At 36.3% G+C, this 24,718-nt stretch overlaps 3 protein-coding genes and 2 non-coding genes across 6 annotated transcripts; 4 read left to right on the top strand and 1 right to left on the bottom strand.

Annotated features, from left to right (window-relative positions):
• Positions 1-5,754: 5,754 nt before the first annotated feature.
• LOC110895008 (pentatricopeptide repeat-containing protein At1g05670, mitochondrial) lies at positions 5,755-8,948 on the top strand. Of its 2 annotated transcripts, none has more exons than XM_022142265.1 (2): positions 5,755-5,911; positions 6,423-8,948. In XM_022142265.1, exon 2 carries the CDS (start codon positions 6,525-6,527, stop codon positions 8,730-8,732), a length of 2,208 nt encoding a protein of 735 aa, XP_021997957.1. In that variant the 5' UTR covers positions 5,755-5,911; positions 6,423-6,524; the 3' UTR covers positions 8,733-8,948. The 2 variants fall into 2 exon arrangements, with proteins under 2 accessions (XP_021997957.1, XP_021997955.1); XM_022142263.1 differs by having other exon boundaries at positions 5,755-6,093.
• A 541-nt stretch (positions 8,949-9,489) lies between these two features.
• LOC110895009 (HIPL1 protein) lies at positions 9,490-13,187 on the bottom strand. Its single transcript, XM_022142266.2, has 7 exons — positions 12,957-13,187; positions 12,686-12,843; positions 11,250-12,032; positions 10,960-11,176; positions 10,701-10,873; positions 10,140-10,378; positions 9,490-10,058 (listed from the first exon to the last, which is right to left on the bottom strand). The coding sequence occupies exons 1-7, from the start codon at positions 13,036-13,038 to the stop codon at positions 9,677-9,679; spliced, it is 2,034 nt and encodes a 677-aa protein (XP_021997958.1). The 5' UTR covers positions 13,039-13,187; the 3' UTR covers positions 9,490-9,676.
• Positions 13,188-15,398: 2,211 nt separating this feature from the next.
• TRNAG-GCC lies at positions 15,399-15,469 on the top strand. The gene has a single exon. It is a non-coding gene; the product is annotated as a tRNA-Gly (tRNA).
• A 69-nt stretch (positions 15,470-15,538) lies between these two features.
• TRNAQ-UUG lies at positions 15,539-15,610 on the top strand. Its single transcript has one exon. It is a non-coding gene; the product is annotated as a tRNA-Gln (tRNA).
• A 4,561-nt stretch (positions 15,611-20,171) lies between these two features.
• LOC110895007 (tetratricopeptide repeat protein 38) lies at positions 20,172-24,025 on the top strand. The gene is made up of 13 exons (XM_022142262.2): positions 20,172-20,342; positions 20,414-20,566; positions 21,540-21,638; positions 21,715-21,816; positions 21,898-22,041; positions 22,319-22,413; positions 22,617-22,746; positions 22,838-22,942; positions 23,042-23,148; positions 23,226-23,277; positions 23,359-23,533; positions 23,610-23,674; positions 23,762-24,025. Exons 1-13 carry the CDS (start codon positions 20,259-20,261, stop codon positions 23,843-23,845), a joined length of 1,395 nt encoding a protein of 464 aa, XP_021997954.1. The 5' UTR covers positions 20,172-20,258; the 3' UTR covers positions 23,846-24,025.
• Positions 24,026-24,718: the final 693 nt, after the last annotated feature.

Genomic DNA, 24,718 nt, shown 5'->3' with positions numbered 1-24,718 from the left:
CAGTGTTGACCGTATACACGTCAAAACACTATGTATCTCTCCTAAATGCTAACTTTTAAATCTTAAAGATACAATTTCTTTCTTAATCATAAAGTTTAAAATAGAGAGTCAAACATTTGTCTTGAGTTATATTTTCGGTTGAGTCTTTGTTTTCCTGTACACTAATCCGGTTTTTCAATGTTAGTGTGTTCTTAAATAATCATTAGTTTTTGTCTACATCTTATTTTAAGATGGTGTTTGTTTTTCTAAAAAATATCTGCATAGGCTCTTCTGTCTGTTCCATGTAGACATTGCCATCTGCAGACTGTTTGTTTTTCAAATATGTTTCATTAAAATACATTTTCGCGAGCTCTTGTTGGTGCAAACTTTGACCAACCACTTTTAAGATCTTCTAAGGTTTGTAGAAGATTAAACACCACCACCCTCCATCACCATCACCACCGTCCACCACCCCCGTCCACCACCACCACCCATCATCCCGTCCACCTCCCACCACCACCGCCACTAGAGATGAGATTGGTATCGTACCGGTACTGAAAATACTGATATCGAATTTGAACAAAAATGTATACCAAATATATAGGTACCGTACGGGTACGGTATTTTCGATACAGTGCCCGCTTTGGTACCATTTTGTTTTTATATAGTTTTAAGCACTTGTACGGGGTACTAAATAAGTAAATTTGACATGAGTACCAATATAGTACGGGTGCCAAATATGTAGAATTGGTACGAGTACCAATATGATACGGGTACCGTATAGGTAAAATCAATACAAGTACTATAAATACCATAACACTAAATAACACATAATATAAAAAACTTTTAAAGGTCTATATAAAACTGAGTACCGATATATGTACCAAATACCTAAAATGGTACGGGTACAGGTACGGTACGGTACAGGTATTTGGGAAAAAAAGCTCTTCCCTAACCACCACCACCATTGTCTGCACACCACCCACCAGTTTATGTGTGTGTGTGTGTGTATTAAGGCCCTTTAGCTATCTTTCAATGATCTCGTGAAGTCCCCCTAGGTATTAGCAAGTGATTCTTCCAACTCAACAATCTTCTTCACCGCATGGCGTGTGACTTACCAGGATCCAGCCACTAATCACATTGAACTAACAATAATACAATAAATAAAAATTCCCATTCAATGTAATTAGAAAATTCAAAACATTTGTTTAAAACATGTTTACGTTCAGCGAAGCATAATTCGTTGTTTTAGAAACTCAAAACCAAAGTATGTAAAAACAATCAATACTCCTTGTCTTTACACTAGTCATGACCCATGACCAATCCACCTCCCCATAGTGCAAGTCCCACATCAAATACCTATCAACCTGCAAGCATGCAGAAAAAGTGTATCAACATAAAGCTGGCGAGTTCACAGTTATGTAAAACGTTTAGTTGCCAAGTGTTTAGTTTCAAAGCATGTTTCTAATAACTCGATACCGCAAGACGGCTGTTGTTTGCCCTTCCCCAATGCCTATCAACATTGGTCGAGTGGTTAAGGTCATTAGTGCACACCCGTTCATGATTACGATTTTCTAAGTACTCCACTTTCATTTTATCAATAACTGGTACTTCTTTGATTACACAGAGCTTGTTCCGTAGCGACTTTGCTGCTTCTTTCTCATGAATAATTTGATTGTGCGTCTTTCCCAATTTTCCTTACATTTCTCGGATAGCATTCCACACCTTTATGATTTCTTGTCCATTTCCTTCTTCAAGATCGACATGTAAGTAACATAAAACGTTTAGAAAATAAGTTTTTTTTTATTACTATTAACATGTTCATCTCTATTGGACATATAAAACATGTACCATCAAATGTTTTTTAAAAGTCTAATCTCCATGTTAGCTCTTCACCACGCTTCTCCAGCTTGTCTTTAGCTTCTCTTAGGGCCCATACTTCAAAAGATTTAAAACTTTTGCAGATAAATTATGAGTAGGTTACGCTCTAGTAATAAAAAGAAAATACAACGGTTTACGGAAATAATAACTTCCTCTGAAGAAGGAAGTGGCTTACGGAAGCCATGTTTTGCAAAATGCAGACGGAGTTGGGCAGGTGGTGGATTTTTTATGATAAAATAAACATTCTGGAACTAATGAGAAAGATGATGGAGAAATATGTTTGATCTAGAAAAAGAAGAAAACACGTGGCATGAAAACCATGTTAACAGCAAAAAGGAGAGTATGTAAAAAAAACTCAAAATAATTTAACTATATTGGGTAAAAAAATAAAAATCATATTAACAACAAAGATAAGATAGAGTAAATAAAAAAAACTCAAAATAATTTAACTATGCTAAGTAAAAATAGATTAAATTTCTTTTACCATTCATTGGCTAATAATAATATATCTAAATATCTAATATCTAAATTCTAATAAAAGACTACAATTAATGCCACATGGCAACACCTCCTACAATCTAATTTTTTTTTGTTAAATTTAATTTTTTATTTGTTTTGGTTTTTAAATACATTTAAAACTTTGAGTTAATTGCCAAAATCGTCCCTGAGGTTTGAGCACATTTGCCATTTTCGTCCAAAATGACACTTTTATACCATTTTGCCCCCCACGTTTGTAACTTTTTGCCATTTTCATCCAAACAACTAACTTAGTTTATTTTTTCTGTTAAGTTGAATGATATTTGGATGAAAATGGCAACTATAAACCACAGGGACGAAAATGGCAAATGTGCTCAAACTCTTTTTAATTTCTTTTATTTAGTTAATTTTGTCACATATATAATAAAAAAGAATATACATGCAATTTTTATATAAAAAAGACAATAGTTTTCTCACATATTTTTTATAAATTTTCATCCAACCACTAACTAAGTTAATTTTTTTCTATTAAGGCGAATGATGTTTTAAATTTTATAAATTAATACAGAAATTAATTTCCAATTGTTTATATAGATCAATTTTATAAAAATAAATCTACTTAAACCTCTAATTTTTATAAAACTAAAATGCTTGTGACCTTATAGAAAAATGTCAAATAAACAAATATTATCATATGTACCAAGTTTTTAATTCATCTTCTACTCTTTTAAATTCGCTCCTAACGAAAAACAAAAGCCAGTGCCCCCATCAAACAACGTACCGTTACCAAACCTTAAAATTACCCACCAAATAGTAAGTATAATGCCATCTAATATTTTGTGATAAACACTTTTCACGACGAGCTATTTTCTTGTTAAACTCTCAAAAACATAATCGAAATATTCATGTTACTTAGAGAAAGAAAACAAAGTTCTATTGAACAAAAGACAACATATAATAACCTTGATACAAAAAATTAATTTATAAAATTTAAAACATCTTTCGCCTTAATAGAAAAAAATTAACTTAGTGGATGGATGAAAATTTATAAAAAAAATATGTGTCAAAACTCTTATTTTTTTCGTATAAAAATTGCATGTATATTCTTTTTTATTATATATGTAACAAAATTAACTAAATAAAAGAAATTAAAAAGAGTTTGAGCATATTTGCCATTTTCGTCCTGTGGTTTATATTTGCCATTTTCATCCAAATATCCTTTAACTTAACAGAAAAAATAAACTAAGTTAGTGGTTTGGATAAAAATGGCAAAAAGTTACAAACGTGGGGGGCAAAATGGTACAAAAGTGTCATTTTGGACGAAAATGACAAATGTGCCCAAACCTCAGGGATGATTTTGGCAATTAACTCTAAAACTTTTAATATCACATTTATCTATATACAATCTTAGTTTATTTTATATTTTCACTTTAATCTATAAAAAATAGTAGCGAGTTTTTTTTTTTAATTTCTTATTGGATTGATGGTATCCTTAAATGAAATTTTTATTATTTATCATAACTTTTTATCATTAAAACTTTAATAATTTCTTATTTGTTTTATTTTATTGGATGTTTTAACTTTTTTGGTATTTCGTAATTATTAAATTAAAAGCTCTTGAAGCAGCAGTTGTTTTTATTTTTATTTTTGTCATTTAGTTTTTATAATTAAATTTTAACCTATTTTGTTTTTCTCATGTAATTTTAAAATATCCTCTTTTATAAAATTATAGTTATGAATATAGTGTTACAACATGTTTATTTTAGTCTACATTAGATATTAGTTTCATTCAAAATTTTGTTGTGAATTATAAGAGTTTAAGGATTAGTTTATAAACATATGTAAGGATAAAAATTATATAATTTAATAATGTATGCATAATTTTTTATAACTAAATTATTTTATACATACAACCTGTTGGGTTATGGAGGCAGCAAATCATAGAACTTTGTTTATGGCCGTGACTTCATCTAGATGTTAGTACTCTGATATTATGGTTTTTATATTTGAGAATATCAAAATATATTTATAAAAAAGTTAAAATAATATATAAAAGTTATATATAACAGAAATATAATCAAAATCAAATCATAACAAAGCAAAGCAATGTAAAAAATAGTAACAGAAAGCAAACGTGGATTCATAGTGTCTTAGCAACTCCACAATAAATTGGAAAGTAAGATGGGAGTATAATTGTTTTAAGGCTAAAGGGTGTGGGGTCATGGTCAGGAAATGATTCGACACGTAGGAACATGAATAGAAGGTTACACCACTCCCTTGCCTGATCCACCATAGTTCCCATGGATTAAACCATGGCAATCAAGGTCCTCTTTTCCATTTTCCAAGATTTTCTTTTCTTTTTCTATAGACAAAAATAAATTATAATAAATAAGGGGATAGTGGTTTGAGTCATAACCACACCTTAGGGTAGTGGTTTTGGATGATGGATTAGAGATGTGTAACATGATGCTGACGGAGAGGGTCATGGTGGTCATGAGGGTCATGACCACACACTATAGCCTAATGGATCGCTTATTAAAAATGATTAGATATATTTATAAGATGTGTTTCGTGAGCTAAAAAATAGAAATATGCAAAATAATTTGGAAAGACAAATAAAATCCCATAACTAAAGAAATGTGTTTGAAAATTATTAATTGAAATAGTTTTAGTTATAGTTAAATTTGGTATGACTACCATATATTTACGATAGTTTACTGAGAAAACTGAATATGTCATCTATCCTGTTCGTATATATAAGCAAATTGCCAAAAAGATTTATACAAAATTATCAAGTTATATAATTTATATCCTTAAACCCGTGTATCACACGGGTCTAAATTCTAGTATATTTAAAATAAAAATAGAAGTAAAATTAAAATTAAAATGAAAATTAAAATTAAAACTAAAACAACCTTCTGCTGATCACCTAAGCCCACCACATTTGAGCTGGGCTTCTTTCCTAGCCACATCTGGGCTGGAATCACGGCTCTAGTCAAGGCACCACCAAACCTTCCTAGGCCAATCTCTGGACACCATCAATCTTAATGGGCCAAACAAACACCTCACAGCATAGCTCCCTCCACAAACTCCCGGATCCAAAGTGGCCCCTAGCTCTTGACCCTCCTATAACTTTAATGCCCCCACTTGGGTCACAGGCCCACGTAACTGAGATGGCATTATAGCCTAGTGGTACTTTGGTGGTGGGATAAGGCTTATGACCATTAGGTCATGGGTTCGATTCTCACAAAGGGGGTTTTCCCAGATTTATTGGGTTTCCTCTTGAATTGGTGTATAGGCATTATTGCCTAGTGGAGATGGATATGATCGGGTAGTTCTGCTGGTGGCACGATGATACTTCAGTGGTCCGTCAGTGATCCAAATTTGCCGTTCAAAAAAAAAAAAAAACTAAAACAACCAAACTAAACTAAAGCAGCCGTCTCCTCTTGTCTATCTCCCTGTTCGCTCCTCCATCTATCTTCTAAACCTAAAAAACAAACAGCCGACTGACTGATCTTCTTTCTTTCATTCTACGATTCAGCAGGGAGGGTTCAATCAGCCAGCAAGCAAGCGGGTAAGCTTCGATTAGCCACCATTTCTTCTCTATTACATTTGAATTGTTGCCATTATGGTCGTCGGAAACGCGATCCCTTGCGAACCCGGATCCTGTTCGTACCGCGAATTGGATCGGACGAACCAAAACGAAAATCGTGCCATGACCAGCGAATTATGTGACTATGGTTACACTTACAAGAGGTATTAAAATTTCTGTCTTTATATTTGATCTTGAGTACGATGTTGTCAGTCCAACCCAGAATACAAACTTCATCTTATAAGTTATCAATGATGTTATGTTATGTTATGTACTCCATTTGAACGCTTAAACACTCAGATTATGTTTTTTCAGTTAATACCCACCACCTGTTCGATGAAATGCCACCAGAAAAATATGGCCTTTTGGGCTATGTTATGTTATGTAACACTTATTTATCTGTTTATTTAGTATTGATTGCTTAATTTAACTTTAAACAAGAATCTATTCTATCAAGATTTGCTTATGTATAGTGCAATTGCTGTTGTAACAGGGATGTATTGAGGAAGATCCTTTATGCTTCACCCTTTCTATATGGAGAAGGGTAATGCCAGCATCAAAGGTAGAAATCGGGAATGCCATTTCATGCTAAGATATGAAGAGGTTTCCTATCTTCGTCCCAAGATATTATCGTTATCATCTTCCACTTGACATAGCAAATTATTCGAAACATAAGTTTTCGTCACTTGGTTCAGCTAGTGTCAGGCCCTTTCCCGATTATTCGCCAAAAAAACCCACCATTAAAGATTCCCAACTTGTATACAACATAAGCACCGCCATTAAGCAACGCCGTTTCGAGCCCATAGAACGAATTCTAAAACCATTCGAATCAAGGTTCAAACCCGACCACTTTATTTGGGTTCTGATGGACATAAAGAACGAGTACACGTTAGTTCTGAATCTTTTCAGCTGGCTGTGTTTACGTAGAGCTCCATCGCTCGAGGCTCGTTGCATTATCATTCAAATTTCCGTTGCTGCAAAGGACCCAAAAACGGCTTATAGACTCATTCACAACTTCTGGAGTAAACCTAACGTAGATGCTACCCTCCCGTTTACCCTTTTCATGGAGAAGTTGATATACACTTACAAAGATTGGAGTAATAATAATCCCTTTGTCTTTGATATTTTCTTCCAAGTCCTCGTCGAAGTCGGAATACTAGACGGAGCGAAAAAGTTATTGTATAAGATGTTAAACTACGGAGTGGTCATATCCGTTGCGTCATGCAATTTATTTCTCTCAAAGCTATCCGAGAATATGAACGGGTGTAAGATAACACCGCACGTCTTTACCGAATTCGCTAAAGAGGGGATTGACTGGAATACCGTGTCGCATAATATAACGATGCACAGTCTTTGTCGAATCGGGAAAGTGAAAGAAGCTCATAACTTACTCTTCCAGATGAGGTTACGAGGCTACACGTCTGATGCTATTAGTTATAGCACGGTTATAAACGGCTACTGTCGGATCGGAGAGTTTCACGAAGTTCCGAAACTTATCGAAGAAATGCAAACAAGAGGAATCGAGCCAAACGTGTTTACGCTTAACAGTGTGGTTTTGTTTTTGTGTCAGATTGGCAAAGTGGCGGAAGCCGAGAAGGTTTTACGGGAGATGTTATACCGGAAACTAGTTCCGGATAAGGTAGTGTATACGACGCTAATTGACGGTTTCTGCAAAGCGGGAAATATCACTGCTGCGTATAGGCTTTTGAATGAAATGCATGGCAAGAACATTGTTCCTGACCTTGTAACGTATACTGCGATTATAGCGGGAATTTGTCGAACGGGAAATATAACGGAAGCGCACAATCTGTTTGTTGAAGTGGTTAGTAGAGGAATGGAAGTCGATGAAGTCACGTGTACGGTACTTATCGATGGTTATTGCAAGGCTGGTCAGATGAAAGACGCGTTTACGCTTCATAATCAGATGGTTCGTATGGGACTCACGCCGAATGTCGTCACGTATACCGCACTTGTTGACGGGTTGTGCAAACAAGGGGAAATCGATACAGCAAATGAACTTCTCGGTGAAATGTGTGCAAAGGGTCTTGAACTGAATATATGCACGTATAATTCACTTGTTAACGGTCTTTGTAAAGTTGGAAATATCGTACAAGCGGTAAAGCTAGTGGGCGATATGGAAGCGGCAGGCGTTTATCCAGATACATTTACGTACACGACTCTAATGGATGCTTATTGCAAGGCCGGAGACATGGTTAACGCTCACGAGCTTCTCCGTGAAATGTTGGATAAAGGGCTTCAGCCGACAGTCGTCACGTTCAACGTTTTAATGAACGGATTTTGCGTGTCGGGAATGCTAGAAGATGGCAAGAGGCTGCTGAAATGGATGTTGGAAAAACGTATCATGCCAAACGCCACCACCTACAATTCACTTATGAAGCAGTATTGTATTCGAAGTGATATGCATGCGACAACTGAAATCTACAAGGAAATGATAAGCGAAGGTCTTTCGCCAAACGCCAACACGTATAATATACTAATAAGAGGCCACTGCAAAGCGAGAAATATGAAAGAGGCATGGTTTTTGCGTAAAGAAATGGTGGATAAGGGGTATGACCTTACGGTAAATGGTTATAATGCTCTTATTAAAGGTTTTATTAAGAGGAAAAAACATCTAGAGGCCAAGAATATATTCGAGGAAATGAGGAAAAAGGGTTTCGTTGCCGATAGAGAGTTATACAATTTCTTTATGGATATGAACTATCATGACGGGAACCTGGATCTGACTCTTGAGCTGTGTGATGAAGCGATAGAGAAAAATGTCGTCGATAAGACTGATAAGTGAATTGGGTCAGAACTCAAGATTTTTGATTTTTATAACAAATGAATTCCATACATGGTATATTTTTTGTGTATTAATCTGTTTATGATCTTACCGAGCATACTTTAGTGGTATTCATTTGTTACGGTGCCTACTGGTTTGCTTGTAAAGAGAAACAATTGTAGTCCTCAAATTAATCAATTCACTTATAATTAATACAATAATCTGATATTGTGTCTACAGTTTGAATTGGGATCGCGTGATGATACTGTATGTGAAGCGACGCCTCAGGCCCGATGCGATGCGTTAGGAAAACCGTTTTTTTTTTTTTTTTTTGCTTTGAAGCGTTATTTCACGTCAAGCGTTTTGAGGCGACGCTTTAAACCTGAAGCGCTAAGTGTGTGAAGCGACGCCTCAGGCCCAATCAGGTCAGATTTGGGTTTTATATGGGCCCAATATCCTAAATCAGCTTTTAATCATGTCAGATTTGGGTTCTTTATCCTCAAAAATCCATTGCGGCCTCTTCTATTCAGCCGCCTCACTCTTCTGCATCGATTATTGATTAAAGACTTTTTTTTATGTTTATGTTTCAAGTGTGTTTCGACTTCAATGTATGTTTTAACCATGTTTTTATGTGTTTTAAGTGTGTTTGATAACTATGTACAAAGATTTTTTATATTTTGAGCGCCTTGCATACGTGAAGCTCTCATCTCACTTAAAGCGTTTGGAACCAAAACCCTTCGGAGCGCCTCACGCTATTTTAAACCAAAGTGACAACATATTTGACTGTTTTTGTACAAAATTTCATGCACTGAGGTTCAACTGTCACAATTCACAATATGTGGAATCTAGATCATCATGCCTGCTTATTAAACAAGTCAAAAAGAAAAAAAAACAAAGTAACGTAGTTTTCACATCCACACTGAAATGATGCCAGACACGGTCCATTATACTCTTTGCTTCTACACTTACAACATACAGCCTACTAAGACCAGTATGAAAGAGATATAGATCACAAACTCCAGGTGATTACCGCTCGAAGAAGGTGGAAAAGTAGGAGTTTGTACCGATGTTCCACTTTCCTTTGTGCAACTGTAGTTGCAACGACTTGGTTGAACTACTCTGTACACACCCGTGCTTGCCAGAATATATACGTCTTTCTTGTTATCTTCTCCAAATGAGTATATGTAATCTAAAGCGGCCAAGTTTGTGTTTGGCGCAGATTTGCACTCTATTGGAGAATCACGGGCACAACGGAAAGGGATTGAAGTTGAGGTGAAGTTCCCGCTATCGGTTGGAGTTTCCGCAGCTGCCCATAAAGCAGTGGAATACAGATCTGCATACAAGTAACTAAAAATCCCTTTGTAGTTAGATGTTTTGACCTTTTACAAGTCAATTAGAAAAAGGTAGAAAAACGTTGATATGTTTTACCTGCCATACATGCATGGATCAGTAGTGGAACGATAAAAACGACCGCCTGTTATTGCTGCAGAACCCTCTTTCTTGTTTACATCATAGTGGTTATAACCCATTGCTGGAAATATAACATCAGTCGAATCCGAAATATTGTTTTTCGAAGATTGCTGAGAGTCAACAGGAAGGTGGCCTTCATATATACTCCACCCATAGTTTCCGCCCTTGGTAATAACATCAATCTCTTCGTAACGATCCTGATCAATGAAATTGACGTGTATCACCACAATCAAGTTTTGTATACATCTTTGTAGCAATGAATTTCTATGCTTTTGAACAAGGTTTAAAAGTACGGAATAGTGCCCCGAGGTGTCTCAAAAAGCATAAAAACAAACATCAACCCCCCCGAGGCGCAACTTTTCTTAGCGCCCCATCCCTCTAAGGTGCACGTACAAAATAACCCCCTGATACTCATTTTTTGGGCACCTCGAGGCACACGCCTCAGGCGTTTTTAAACTATGCTTTTGAATCTTTATAAGCCTGAAGAAAATGAAAACTACAAAGTCATACTGTACGAACCTGGCCAACATCAGTACAGAGGAAGTAAGAAGGCCTCAGTGAGTCAAAGCTACAACGCCAAGGATTTCTGAGTCCTAGAGCCCATATCTCAGGCAACAATTCTTCATCTTCAGAGTACGGATTGTCACGCGGTATTGAATAATTTCCCCATAGATTCAGATCATCTGCTTCTTCTGGAGTATATATACACACGAATGTTGTTTATTATTATTTAAAAGGTAAATCTAGCATAGGCTTTAAAGTAAAACCAAATGCTTACTAGGTATCGTATCGACATCCACCCTAATGATCTTTCCAAGCAAAGACTTCTTATTTTGAGCTAACCCGAAAGGACCATTTCTGCCACCACCATCTCCCAACATTATATACAGATACCCGTCATCAGGCCCAAACAGAATCTGACCACCATGATTATTCGTAAACGGAAGCCCGATCGTTAATATCCTTCTCACCTCTGTAGGTTTCCCTTTTGTTGCCTACAAACATATTAGAAATCACTTCATGTTTCAGAACTGGATAACACTCATAACAGTATCAGTTTTTTAGTACCTTTGCAGGCTCTGATGATGTCCCGTTAACAGTGTACTCCGCTACAACATTATGATACCGGCATGGGTGATCCGCGTCTATTTTGGAAGGATCACAACCAACATCTGAGTTACAACCACACCGCCCTGAACATGTGGTGGACGTTTCTTTGTCACAATTGAAGGAAGCAAAGAAACGCCCGTTTTCGGCAAACTTTGGATGAAATGCTATCCCCATCAACCCAAACACGGTATCGAATTTGATTTGATCAGTTAAATCTACAAAAGGGGTTGATTCATCTATACCCAGTGGTTCTCCAGAACCGTGTGTAGGAATCGTTGCTAGCCATATTTTTCCCGGCAGGTCTGAGAAGAAGGCGCGGTCTGATCCATCTGGATGAGCAGCCATATTGATATACCCTTTATCTCCAAGCCTTTCAAGGCATAGGCCTTTTGGAGGAACCGAGGTTTCGGTTGAGTTAAGCTCGACTGGCCGCCCATTGAAACACTTATTATCATCTTGTCCACCACCAAATGCGGTACAGAAGTCGTTTCTTGATTGCCAGAGAGCGGTGAGCTTTGATGAGGTGTTTTGTGGCAATCCGGCAGCACCTTGTAGTGACGGGGCAAAGGGAGAATTTTTCATGGAGACATTTTGGCATGTGTCCCATACATCTGCACAGAAACTAGTTGCAGATTGTTTTGATAGTGAGGAATCTCGTGAGTTACGAGAGTCGCAAAGAACTGGAACGGAACGAATCTGTGATTCAACTTTGAATAGGCTTTCTGAGAACTGATCACATGTCTGAAAATTTAACAAGTTGTTGGTCTGTCATATTAATAAGAAAAAAGCTCCTGCTATACTTTACATCATGGTTTAAAATCACATAATGACAATTGAAATCATTGTTTATGCCAAAAGCCTTAAGAGATGTTATATTGCATAAAACCGTACACTTTTCTTTTTTGGAAAACTACAATTAGAACACTAGTGGGGGGTTATAAGGGTTGGCAATATGTCACCAGTATAAAACAGGATTAGACCTGTTCACTAAAAAGTACACTACTACTACTACTACTCCTACACGATTTTTTTACTTTTTAAAAAATAAATAAAACTAGGAGGCTAGGATCCATAATTTCTTCTACTTGGTATATAAGACATACAATTGTGGTATAGACAAGTAGCTAAACGAGTTGTATTCATGTTTAACACTTGGCTTATTCATGTCGCAAGAGACTTGTTAAACAAGACAAGTTTCTATGAAAGAGTAACAAACTATGGAGCAGGGGCGCAGCTATTGTTGGGGGGGGCTTTTTGCTCAGTAGTGTAATATATGTGTTCGACCCTCTGGTTCTATAGTTCTATAGAAATTTTTGGGTATATACGTTTTCAACCCCCATCGTCAGAAATCTCAAGCTTCGCCACTGCTATGGAGTGTAGTGTATGGAGCTTACAGCACAAAGAATTGATTTGATCAGAGAAGCGCAATTAGGATGAGAGATGTTCATAGCTTGAAACTGCATCTGCAGTTGTGAGTCTTTGGTTGAGTCACAACACACTCTCCCTTTGTATGGACAAAAGGACAGAGCCTCCTTTGCAATCACAGGTGCCCCTTATCCATTTACATGTATGTACACATCAGTCATGTCATCATATTATATATATATGTATATATATAAATACTAGTGTCTGTTTGTGTGCATAAGTGTGTGAAAAGAGACTCACTCAAGCTGGTGCACATGGGCAGTGAGGAAGACCGGTAGGGATACATGAGTAAAAGACAAAGCAAGGGAAGAAAAGCTTCCATCTTTCTCACTCTCTCTGTCTCTCTAGAAGATAGATGTTGTCAAGCTTAATCCTCAGTTTGTTCAAAGTCTAACCGGTTGTGATTCAGAGAGGCACCGCCTTAAAGGCTGGCTGGCTAATCATGTAGAACAAAACAGACAAAAAAATCTGCTCCTACTGACAGACATTTAATGCCTTTTGCTAAATTAAGTAAACCTTTCCAGAAGCTGAAGAATATTCAAACTTAGGGAGCGTTTGGTATGAATGAATAGAAAGCGGAATGGAATGGATCATTCCGATGGAATAAAAAAAAAAACATGTTTGATAAACATGTGGTAATGGAATGGGGCATTCCACAAGAAAAGTAAACCTTCCAAATATAAAAATTTTCATTCCTTTATAGTGTGGTGTTTTTTTTCCATTCCTTCAAGAAATGGAATAAATATATTATTATTATTATTATTATTATTATTATTATTATTATTATTATTATTATTATTATTATTATTATTATTATTATCATCATCATTTTTAATAACCCACCACCGTCATTCACCTCCGCCGTCACACGACACCACCTCCGTCGCCACCTACGGGCGACACCACTACCGACACAACCGTCTTCGTGACTATTGTCGCCGCCACCCACCGCCACCGTCACCCACTTTCGCCGCCACCACCACCACCCCAGTCGTCACCCGCCACCACCCATCATCGCCACCCGCCACCACCCGCCACCACCCACCTCTGCCCTTGCTGTCTCCCACCGTCGACACCTCCGCCCCCGCTGTCACCTGCCACCACCCCCGCCACAGCCGCCACCCACCCCTACCTCCGTCGTCACCCGCCACCCACCTCAACCACCAACCACCACCATCGACATCACCCACCACCATTGTCGTCGCCGCCACCTACCTCCGCCCCAACCACCACCCCACCGCCGTTGCCACCACCCCTGACCACTGCTCCTAACGCCACCTATCACCATCCACCACCACCGACTGCCGTCACTCACCACCAATTTATTCCTCCGTCTATTCTTTCTACCAAACAACACAAAGTAATGATTCATTTCATTCTCACATGGTAACCAAACAAGACATGGAATGGTAATGATACATTCCATTACCTCGTTCATTCCATTACCTCGTCTATTCCATTCCATCATCCATTCCATTACGTCATACCAAACAGACCCTTAGGCTAGTGGGTGTGGGGGACGTCCCACCCAGGGGCGTCCGCACCACCCCTAGGTCCGTCCCCATCGTCCCTCCGTTAACGTTCGTGACGGGCCCATTGATTTCTTATCCCATACATACGTACGTACGTACATACGTATGTATGTATATATAAAAGTACGTATATATAAAGGGCTCATTACCACACCCTTGGCCCATCTCTTAGGGCTCATCCCTCACACCCGATGACGTGGCCACCTACGTGACGGATCATACCCAAATGATTACCCTCCTCCACACCCACTAGCCCCCCTCTCTCTATATATAAAATATATGTATTGAGAAAGAAAGAAAGTCCACCAGCAAGAAACCATACACCAATTAAGTGAGATATGATATGATGGCCCCACCAATTTCACTAATTTTACACTCATATTTGGTGGATACAACTGCACTAAGAAACTTGTCTTTTTGTTTTTCTAAATTTTATTAAACAAGGATTTTTTATTTATTGTTTTGAAAATTCAAAATCCTGTGTTTTTTTGCTTTCTAATTTAAGTTGGGCAAGGAACATGTTTTGTTCATCTATAAATGAAATTATGAACCAGAGTTTTGTTGAAAACACAAAAAGTAAAATTTAATGGGTGGAGGGAGAATAACATCTAGTTCATATTCAAGTATGGAAATAAACCATTTCTGAAAGTTGGAGTTGGTAACCAGTTAACCACAAGTTTTTTTTCCCACTTTATTGACTCTAGAGTCTAGACTAACAACCACTTGTCTTCATAAATTAAAAAAAAAAAAAAAAAACAGAAAAACAAAAAGGCCATTATTGACCATTTAAAATGCTAGGGACCATCTCTCTGGTAAACAAAAAAAAGGCAAAAAAAAAAAAAAAACACAATAAAACAAAAGAATAATTATAATTTGTTCTAAAATACCCATTTGGTAAATATATTTAAAATGATACATTTTTTTGTCTATTTCTCCACAACATTTGAAACAAAAAAAAACGAGAAACACGAATAATCCTACTATGTGTTTAAAAAAAAAAAACATAATTTTCTTTACCTTGCCTTTTCCATGTGTTTTTAAAGTTTAAACCACCCTTTTACGTTAACAGTGCCTGTGAAATGAAATTAGAAATAACAAAAAAAAACCAACATCCTAACAAGTATAAATATTAGAAAGAAAATTCCATCCGGCACCAGTGGTCTAGTGGTAGAATAGTACCCTGCCACGGTACAGACCCGGGTTCGATTCCCGGCTGGTGCATTTTTTTTTTGTTTTTTGGTTTCATTTCACTCATTTTAATAGCGGAAACAGTACTAGAAAAACACAGCTGGTTCTATGGTGTAGTGGTTAGCACTCTGGACTTTGAATCCAGCGACCTGGGTTCGACTCCCGGTAGGACCTTAATTTTTTTATTAGATGGTGGATAACCCACCCTACATTGTTTTCTCAATAAAATTTAAAAACTATAAATTAGCAACAATTATATTTTTTTGTGTGGTTGTAACATATGAACGGGGAGTTTTTCAAAAAAATTTTGCATTTTTCACTTCTAACTCCTTTGACTTTTTTATTTTTAACCCTAAGCTTTTCAACTAGTCAATTTAAGCTCAACATTTTTTAATTTTCAACTTTGGTGACAATACTTTTCATTTTTCACAAGTTTTTCATTTTCAACTTTGGTTCAACGTTTTTTTGTCTGTTTTTTTACGTTTGACAGACTAATCGCAACGCATCTATTTTAATCCGTTTGACAAGTTCGTCGCAACCCGCGAATCTTAAATCAACTTAGTTATTCTGTTATACGTTTTACGTTTCTGTCTAATTTCATCGCATTAACACGTCGCAACGGGCGTGCGTGGTTCAACAATTTTACGTATGTTTTTGTTCGGTGTTATTTTTTACCCTTTTATTTATTTTATTTTGACAAGCTCTTCTGATGTTGGTGTTCGCTGGCAATGGTTTGGCATTAGTGCTACTTAGCACAATTTTACAAACGTTATTGACCTATAAAGTTTTGTACTAATAATTTGTTTTGAGTTTACCATTATACCTCCTCTACTTAAGAAAAACTATTTTTTTCACGTGCATATTATTATGGACGTGCCGGTATTAATTCGTTATGCTCTACGTGTCGACATAAACTTTTTCTAGAAACGAGTCAGGTCAAATATAATACGTTTTCGTTTAAAAAAAACATTTTTATGTGCATATTTTTATGTAAGTTTCGGTTTAATTTGAGTTGGTATATGTTTCGACGTAATTTTTTTTTGGAAACGAGTTAGGTGATGTTTTGTAAATTTTGTTTGTAACTGAGTGGAGTCAAATTATGGTTTTCTTTTTTTTTTCCATTTATACTAAAGCTCTAATTCATCTCTTTTGGTTATACGTGTCATCTTTTCCGTTATACCCGCTACGTTTTCTATGTATGAATCAGGTCACATATAATACGTTATGATTGTACGGTATATTTGATTTACTTTATGTTTGATCCAATTACAATGCTTATATAGGTTACATTGAGTTCAATCGGATACGTCGAAACGCGTGTTTTTGTATGGTTAAAGCATCACATAACGTTTGGACTAATCCATTTGATGTTTGCGATGTACCGCGCCGCAACGCGCGTGGGTGTTATTGCTAGTTATCAATACATAAAATTAGTGTTTTAAAAACCGGTAAATATCGGCTGGTTATACCGGTATTACCGTTTCCAGATGTAAATCCAGTACGAAACACCCCGGTAAATAAGTGAAACGGCATAAGGTTTGTACCGGCGGTAAAATCCAGTATATCGCTTTGAAACGTAATACCGGTACCGGCCCAAGGTTATTTTAGTTTGGGTTGTTACTTATTTTTATTATATATGTTACTTATCTTAAGTAATTTTTATATATTATAATTATTTGTAACTAAAACTTCTTATTATTGAATGAAACGAAAATAGTTATCGTCTAGTTGATGAAGATAGCAATAATAGTGAATTTCATCTTTTATGCGATCATGAACTTGATTTATTTAAGCTTTCCATTTCTCCTTATTGACTTTTTAATATCCTTATCTCCTTTTTCGAAAAGTCACAACCAAGTGATTTTTTCATTTCTCTTTTTCAATGTCTAAAAAGCTCCTTTTCACCTTATTACCCAAACACCATTTCACAAAACTCCTTTTTCAAAAAGTCAATAAGTCATAAGGAGATAAAATAAGTTCATCCAAACATGGCCTCAACACTCAAATGACTTAAACATATTGTACACTTTCATTTAAAAGAGCTTGTTGGAAAATTGAATGATTTTCAATTATCTTTTGGATTATTTTTTTTATTATGGATTAACTTTTGGATTATCTTTTAATATGTAATCATGTATTTGTTGGATTAACTTTTGAGTTGATGTTGTAATTTATAAAATTAAAGAGTTAACTAGTCAACCCGATTGAACCGCTCGATACAACCTGATTCAACCGGTTAAACCATTTTTTAGCCTAATTCAGTTTAATTTAAAAAACGGTTTATAAAACATTGCATAAAATAAACAAAATAAAAATTCATCTTTCATTGTTATTATTATTTTAGAAATTACACAAACATTAATTCATTACAAAAAAACATAGAAATTGCGATTACAAAATATTTTGTATGTTTAATCGCCGTCGTTGTTTAGTGTTTAATCTTTGCAAGAACTATTGTGCTTCATTATAAGCGAATGCTTCATTGGAAAGTGGGAAGAACCTTTCTTGGTATATGTTATATCCGTTATACCAACGGTTAGTAAATAACGGACCATAGTGGCTAGAATCAGAAATTGGAATTCTTTTTTCCACCAAGCCGAAATTTCAAAATTTTCAAAGTTCGTTGATAGTCATAGTGGATAAAAAATTTGTTCCACTATACCTTCCAATCTGGCTACTTGGGATGCTATACCCTTTTACTATTTTGCTTTCTCAAAGTATGATTTATGTTTGATGTGGAATCATATATTGATAGATATATATCAAACAAACATTGGTTAAAATGGTCCTTTGTTTTTCTTGCAAAATGGACATCTTCTTCGTGCAGCTTTAAATCGAAAGTTATGCTATCAGTGAAAGTTTCAAAACCTAGTAACATTAAAACATAGGTTTAATGCGGTGGGACAAGTAACTAAAAGATGCACCTCTTTAAATTATTGATAAACTTCTCTTTCGTCAATGTTATGATTTTTGTTAACATGTCAAATTTTAAATTCATAAATAATAATTTGTTACACGTTAAAAATTGTTGGTGAAGTACGAAAGAATTCCTGACAAAAAGTTAACTCCGAATAAAAAAACTCTAGACATATCCATTATTTGTTCAATAATTGATCAGCCTCACTTGAAAACCCAGCCACAAATGGCAGGATTATCAAAAACAAACATTTCTAAAATCGGTTTTAGCTGTATAGCGTTTTCAAACATTTTACAACTCAAATTACACATAGTAGGCGTGTCCTGATTCAAACCTAAGAAAATGGATATATATAAATGATGTCGTCTTTTACTAGTACTAGAAAATCATCTAACATAATTTTTGAAGTTTCTTTTAATATCAAATTTCTTGTACGTCGAGTCCGACTTGCACAACCAAGTTAATGATTGTACAACACATAGCATGGAAAAAAACGTCATTGCAAATCGGTTGAACGTTCGTTTTACAACCGCATTTGTATTATTTGAGGAATTATCAATCAGTACCGAACGGTTTTTGTTTTCTAATTAATTTTGATTACTTTATGTATTATGTAATATGTAAAAGAAATATTCTCTTGTGTGCATATACCAAAACAATTAAGGGAATCATAGGATTCATCATTTGCATGAACAAACACCAAGACAAAGTGATGAACCGAATGAACAATGTGGAACCAAAACAATTAATACTCACCGTCCATACCCCTTCTCTCTTACTCCCCACTCACCGATCCACCACCGGCAATCATTCCCCGCTCGGCAACCCCCCTCCCCGATCACACTCACCGCAACCATACCTTCCACCCTTAAGCTCACACAAGTTTATTTAACAAAAATAATTATTGCATACAATCCCTTGATTAATATTAATTGATGTTAGTTGTTGTTAGTTGAAAAAGAATAAAAAATAAATTGGTCGGAAAAAGGTTTCTAAAGGTCCGATCCATGGTTATAAATAGGTTTGGGACGAAAAATTTGAGTTTTCCAGCCAAAAAGAAAATTTTCGACGAAAAATTAGTTTTTCCGGCGACCTTAACAATTGAGACTTTTTACTAGAAAAAGTTCCTAAATGTGCATAATAAGGTTACAAAGAGGTTTGACTCGAAAAGGTTAAGTTTTCCGGCCAAAAACGTTTTTACGGCGATCAGAGACTAACAACATTAGGATTCTGTTAGGGCATGTTTGGCTAAGCTTATTTAAGTTAAAAATGACTTTTGGGAAAAGGACTTATTGACTTATGACTTTTTGAAAATGAGTTTTTAAAAAATGTGTTTGGATGAGCTTATGGGGTAGGAAAAGTCAATAAGTTGTTTTTTAAAAAGTGTTTGGTTTAGCTTATTGATGTAAAATGACTAAAAGGGACATTCTTTCATATATGGGTGTTAAAATAAGGGGTAATTCGGTAATTTGATGTTTGAAAAGTTATAAGTTGATCAAGAAGTCACAATATGTTAACTTTTCAAAAACTCTTTTTCCTTCTTTTCAAAAAGTCATTTTAAAAAAGACTTTTATGTTAGCCAAACACTAAAACTCCTTATTGGCTTTTTGATTAAGTCAATAAGTTGGTTGAAAAAGCTTAGTCAAACATGCCCTTAGTCAGGGTCCATTAAAGGCCAATATGTGAAAAGAAGACCGCCAATGAGAATTTTTAAAGTTAAAACTGTTGTCAGCCAACGGACAATAGTTGGGATTATTAAAATTCATTATTCCAAATAAATTGTCATTATTAAAACGAATTTCTATCGTAGAGGTATTTAATGCGTCCAAAGGTGTCACCTAAATTAGGCTTAGAAACATAATTGATATCTATCTTTCATCGTAGTCTTCAAATTACAGTGATACGATGATGTTGGACAGATGGGGTTACGAGGTTAACACCGCCTCCTCCTCCTCTTGCATCTCTTCAATCAACTCCTATTATCACCAGGTATTATTATATTATTATTTATTATGGATATGGTTTAATGATGATGGAAATTGATTTTGTGGTTGTTTCAGGTTCTGAGCTATGGAAGAAAAAGGGATGTGATAATGGAAGCAGTTGATGCTGATCCAAATTGTGTGCTTGCAAACATTTTGGCTGCCCTTTTTTGCTCTTCTCATGACCCATCTCGAGTTCCTTCACTTGTTCATGCCGCCACCTCCAATCTGGTACAATCTTAGGGTGTAAGGAGTGTTAAACACTTTGGAGTGGTAAACTAAAAAACCGACCAATAAGAGCGCGCCATGTCAATCAGTGAAAAGTGTTTAAACTTTGGTGAAAAGTGTTGACAATGGTTTAGACATTTGATAAAGTGGTAAACTTTTTTTTTTAAAAAAAAAGGAAAAAATATGATTGGTTGAGAGATGGAATGGAACCCATCCACACACCCCCTCTCTCTTTCCTTCCTCCCCTTACCGATTCGGCATGCCCCCACCGATTTGGCAAACTTTGGTGATTAAACACTTGTTGGCGGTGGTGTTTACCACTCGGTAAAGGGGTTTGCCACCCTTTACCGATCACCACACCGTACACCCTTATGTCTTTAATCATACAGGGCTGTAATCGAGCCGAGCTGCTGGGCTCTAGCTTAAACTTAAACCAGCCCAGTCCAGCTCGGCTCAGCTTGTTTATGAGCCTAATCGTGGCGGCTCGTTATTTTTTTTATAAATATTGGTGCTTGAAAAACAAAAATAAAAAAAATTAACACACATTTCTAAATTATATATATACACACACACATACATACGAGCCATCTAGCTGAGCCATGAGCTGAGCACCCTGGTTGGGCGGACCTAGGTAGAGCCCAGGGTGGGCGGGCGGGCGCACCCCTTGAAAAAAAATTAGTGTATTTTTTAGCCAAAAAACCCGGACCGCACCCCTTAAAAATATGCTTGAACCACTTATCTGCACCCCCAACAAATACTTCTTGTGTCCGCCAACGAGCTTTTTAGAGTGAGCCTCGAGCCGCATGCTTTTTGAACACCCCTAGATGTCAGAGATAGATAAAAGTAACTATCTTTATATGACTGACTTGACTCCATTTGTGTCTGTTCCATAAGCAAAGGGAAGTTGATTAGATTTAAAATGTCATTATTATACCCTAAATAAGGAAAGTTTGTTGCCTTTTTATGCTTGCTATAGGAGAAGGCAACTCCTTATGAAAAAGCAGTTTTTGAAACAATCAACTGTATGCTGTCACCAAATAGGGATGATGAAGTGGCTGTTGAGTTGCACTCCAAGGTTTGTTCAACGCTTACGCCTTATCTCATACATTTGCTTGCTTAAATTAAATATTAATGCTTCTGTCTGCGTGTAGCTGTTGAAAGAGTTTCCAAAGGATTTAGTATCTTTGAAGAGGGCGCAAGTTCTATGCTTTTACATGGGTCGAGCGGATCTATCTTTGCAACTCGTTCAACAGGTTTACTTTCAACTTCTCTCCCTCAACAGTTTGCTTGACTCAAGATAGATACTTGTTTTATCTCTTCGAAATGGTCTCTAGGTACTTCCTTCAAATAATCAGCAAGATTTTGTATACGGAATGCTTGCGTTTCCTCTATTAGAGCTTGGACGAATGGAAGATGCTGAGAAAGCCGCCAAAAAGGGCTTTCAAATCAACAAGGAAGATCCATGGTCGCAACATGCGGTGAGCCATTTTTTGCCCCCTGTAGAAGGCACATATTTTAATAGTGATTTAGTATCCATGCTACATTCATCTTTTTTTACATGCGAATCGCTTTGTTTACAAGTATTAGATCATAATTTTAGTAGTGTCCTTTTGTAATCCCTCGTGTATATATATGCTACATTCATTATATTTAAAATTCAAAAAAAAAAAAAAGATCGGGGAGTTTGCAATTCCTGCAGTAATTTTTTAATCGAGTTGGAGTTTTTTTAGTTATTTGTTCTCGTATCTTTTGCAGTTGTGCCATGTTTACCAATATGAGTGTCGTTTTAAGGAAGCAGTGGAATTTATGGAAGATTGTTCAAAATCTTGGGGTCCTTTATCGTCATTCATGTAAGCATATTGACAACGAAGGTTGTTGGACATTTGGATTCATACAAATTTATGCAAGGGTTTTTATTTATTTATATATTTTTAATTTAGAGTGACTGTCATCTATTTTATTATAAGTTTATAACCTAAAAACTTCTGTAGGCATTATGGATGATCAAAAGTATGTTATTCTTAGCTTTATTAAAACTTATATTAATGTGTAGGAACACTCACAATTGGTGGCATGTTGCTCTGTGTTACTTAGAAGGTAACGCCCCCTTTGAAAAAGTGTGCGAAATTTATGAAAATCGTATCTGGAAAGAGTTGGACAGAATCGACGCCTCTCCCGTAGAGGTTTTTACCCTTCTCTTTTTGCATAGGGTTTCGGTTTTTAACCTTTTTATTCCTTCTACGCCATTTCCAATCGCTTTTTTTGTGGCTTTAGGTATACTTGAATGCAGTTGGATTGTTATTACGGGTTCATGTAAGAGGCAGAATCCATTTCTTCGAGGACTATTTGAAGATGTTAGCAGGTTATCTATCAGATCGAGTGAGTTAGTTATGTTTTCGTCGATCTTGTTAACTAAACAAAGTTTTGGATGTCGGAAAATAATTTTTATACCTATACCTGGTCTTATATCTTTATCAGGCGTTTTGGTATCTTGAGTGGCACCTTGATTTGTTGATATTATGGGCCTTAGCTTGTACCGGGAAGTCATCGGAGGCTCGAGACTTACTCGAAGGCTTAGAATCAAAGTTAGAAAAGTCGTTTCCGTTTTCTAAAATTAGATTAAATTATATTACATTCTGAATGTCTAGTTCCACCTATACAGGGTTTCTACGATGAATCCGAAGAAGCGGAAGCTAATGCAGAAAGGACTCACGGTTTGTTTTCGTAAAAACTTCCCTGTGAAGTTATTCTTGTAAGAATGAGAAGGAATGATGATTGTTATTATTTTGTTTTAGCTTGCAGAAGCCGCATACGAGTATGGGAGAGGTGATTTCACTCGAGCGTTAGAGTTGCTTGGTCCAGATTTTGATGCCGAAAGCTGTAAGATGGTTGGTGCCTCCGGGGAACAACTTGACGTGTTCAATGAAGTTTGGTATGTTATGCTACTTGATGCAGGAGATGCTAAAAAGGGTATGGGCCACTTGTTGTTGATGTGTGTGTTAACTGTTAAATAGTAGAAGTTAATCCGATGTGGTTGTATCTGCAGCGATTGAAGTGATTGAGAAGCAGTTAAAGAAGAGGAGCGGAACCCCCTTTTTATGGCGCTTGTTGGTATATAATGTTACTACTTATGTGTGGTGGGTGAGTTTGCTCAAAATCTTTTATGAAATAGTTGGTTTATTTGTTTGTTTGTTTCAGGAGAGGGGATACTCGATGTTGGGGAAGCAAGAAGCCGAAAGTATAGGTGCGAAAGCCAAGATGTTAGAGGCTGCCTACTTCTAGCAAGTGTGGAGCTATGTTGTGTCACATTGTAACATGTCATGTGTGTACTGTATGTGTGTAATACCCTGAGGATCGACACGGTTGATAGAACCATACTTGTTTGAGTTAGTTTTATTTCAACCTAAAACTTCTTAAACTCAATAATGATCGATATAAATTCAAAACCTTTTGAATTACCAAGAACTGACCACTTTAATATAGATTACAGATGTATAAATGTATAGAGGTATTTTATTGTAATTGATATAAATCTTGATATTTGAGGTTGTAATCCTGTCTAAAGGGTATCCACGACCTGTGGCGGAGCTTGAACGAAAAATCCAAATCAATGGGGGCCGGACTCTTAAAAATCTAATATTTTACACTAAAAAATCGGAAAAATTTGGTAAAGTTAACACTACGAGCGAAAAATCGGGAGGGGCCGGGGCACCAACTGTCGATGATGTATATATACTGGATATCGATCAATGAGAAGGCAAAACGTGGTATCAGAGCCTTCTCCGATAACCTATCCAGTCGATAACCTATCTCTTGTTCCTTTTCTTTACTGCCGGAAAGCAGGCGCTACAACTCCTGGGAAGAAGTATTCAAGATTCATTGCAGAGCCTTTCAGGTCGGTGCACACATCGATCCAAAGCAGCTGCTTCGTGTTATGAACAAGAATGGTAAGCAAGAGATAACAAGTAAGATAGAAGAAGAAGAAGATAAGAAAACACAGAGAGAATAATATTCAATACAACAGTAGCTAACACAGTTACTGTGTTGGTTGACATTTACACAAAAGGCCCTTCTTCTACTAACAATTACAAAACCAATCCCTCTACTAATATATTTCAGCAGCAATTTCCTCTTCATCCGGTACTGAAAAAGCTC

This window comes from Helianthus annuus, chromosome 12 (genome assembly GCF_002127325.2).
Source record: "Helianthus annuus cultivar XRQ/B chromosome 12, HanXRQr2.0-SUNRISE, whole genome shotgun sequence".
NCBI lineage: Eukaryota > Viridiplantae > Streptophyta > Magnoliopsida > Asterales > Asteraceae > Helianthus > Helianthus annuus.
This window is presented reverse-complemented; position numbering and strand designations above follow the sequence as displayed.

What these genes read in the sequence shown, in the direction of transcription:
- LOC110895008 (XM_022142265.1), top strand. Translation starts at nt 6,525, where the DNA reads ATGAAGAGGTTTCCTATCTTCGTCCCAAGATATTATCGTTATCATCTT.
- LOC110895009 (XM_022142266.2), bottom strand. Translation starts at nt 13,038, where the DNA reads ATGGAAGCTTTTCTTCCCTTGCTTTGTCTTTTACTCATGTATCCCTAC. An exon ending in GCCCATGTGCACCAGCTTGA is followed by an intron (nt 12,844 to 12,956) that starts GTGAGTCTCTTT and finishes TAAATGGATAAG; the next exon opens with GGGCACCTGTGATTGCAAAG. An exon ending in TCAAATCAATTCTTTGTGCT is followed by an intron (nt 12,033 to 12,685) that starts GTAAGCTCCATA and finishes TTAAATTTTCAG; the next exon opens with ACATGTGATCAGTTCTCAGA.
- LOC110895007 (XM_022142262.2), top strand. Translation starts at nt 20,259, where the DNA reads ATGATGTTGGACAGATGGGGTTACGAGGTTAACACCGCCTCCTCCTCC. An exon ending in CTGTTGAGTTGCACTCCAAG is followed by an intron (nt 21,639 to 21,714) that starts GTTTGTTCAACG and finishes GTCTGCGTGTAG; the next exon opens with CTGTTGAAAGAGTTTCCAAA. An exon ending in TGCAGGAGATGCTAAAAAGG is followed by an intron (nt 23,534 to 23,609) that starts GTATGGGCCACT and finishes TTGTATCTGCAG; the next exon opens with CGATTGAAGTGATTGAGAAG.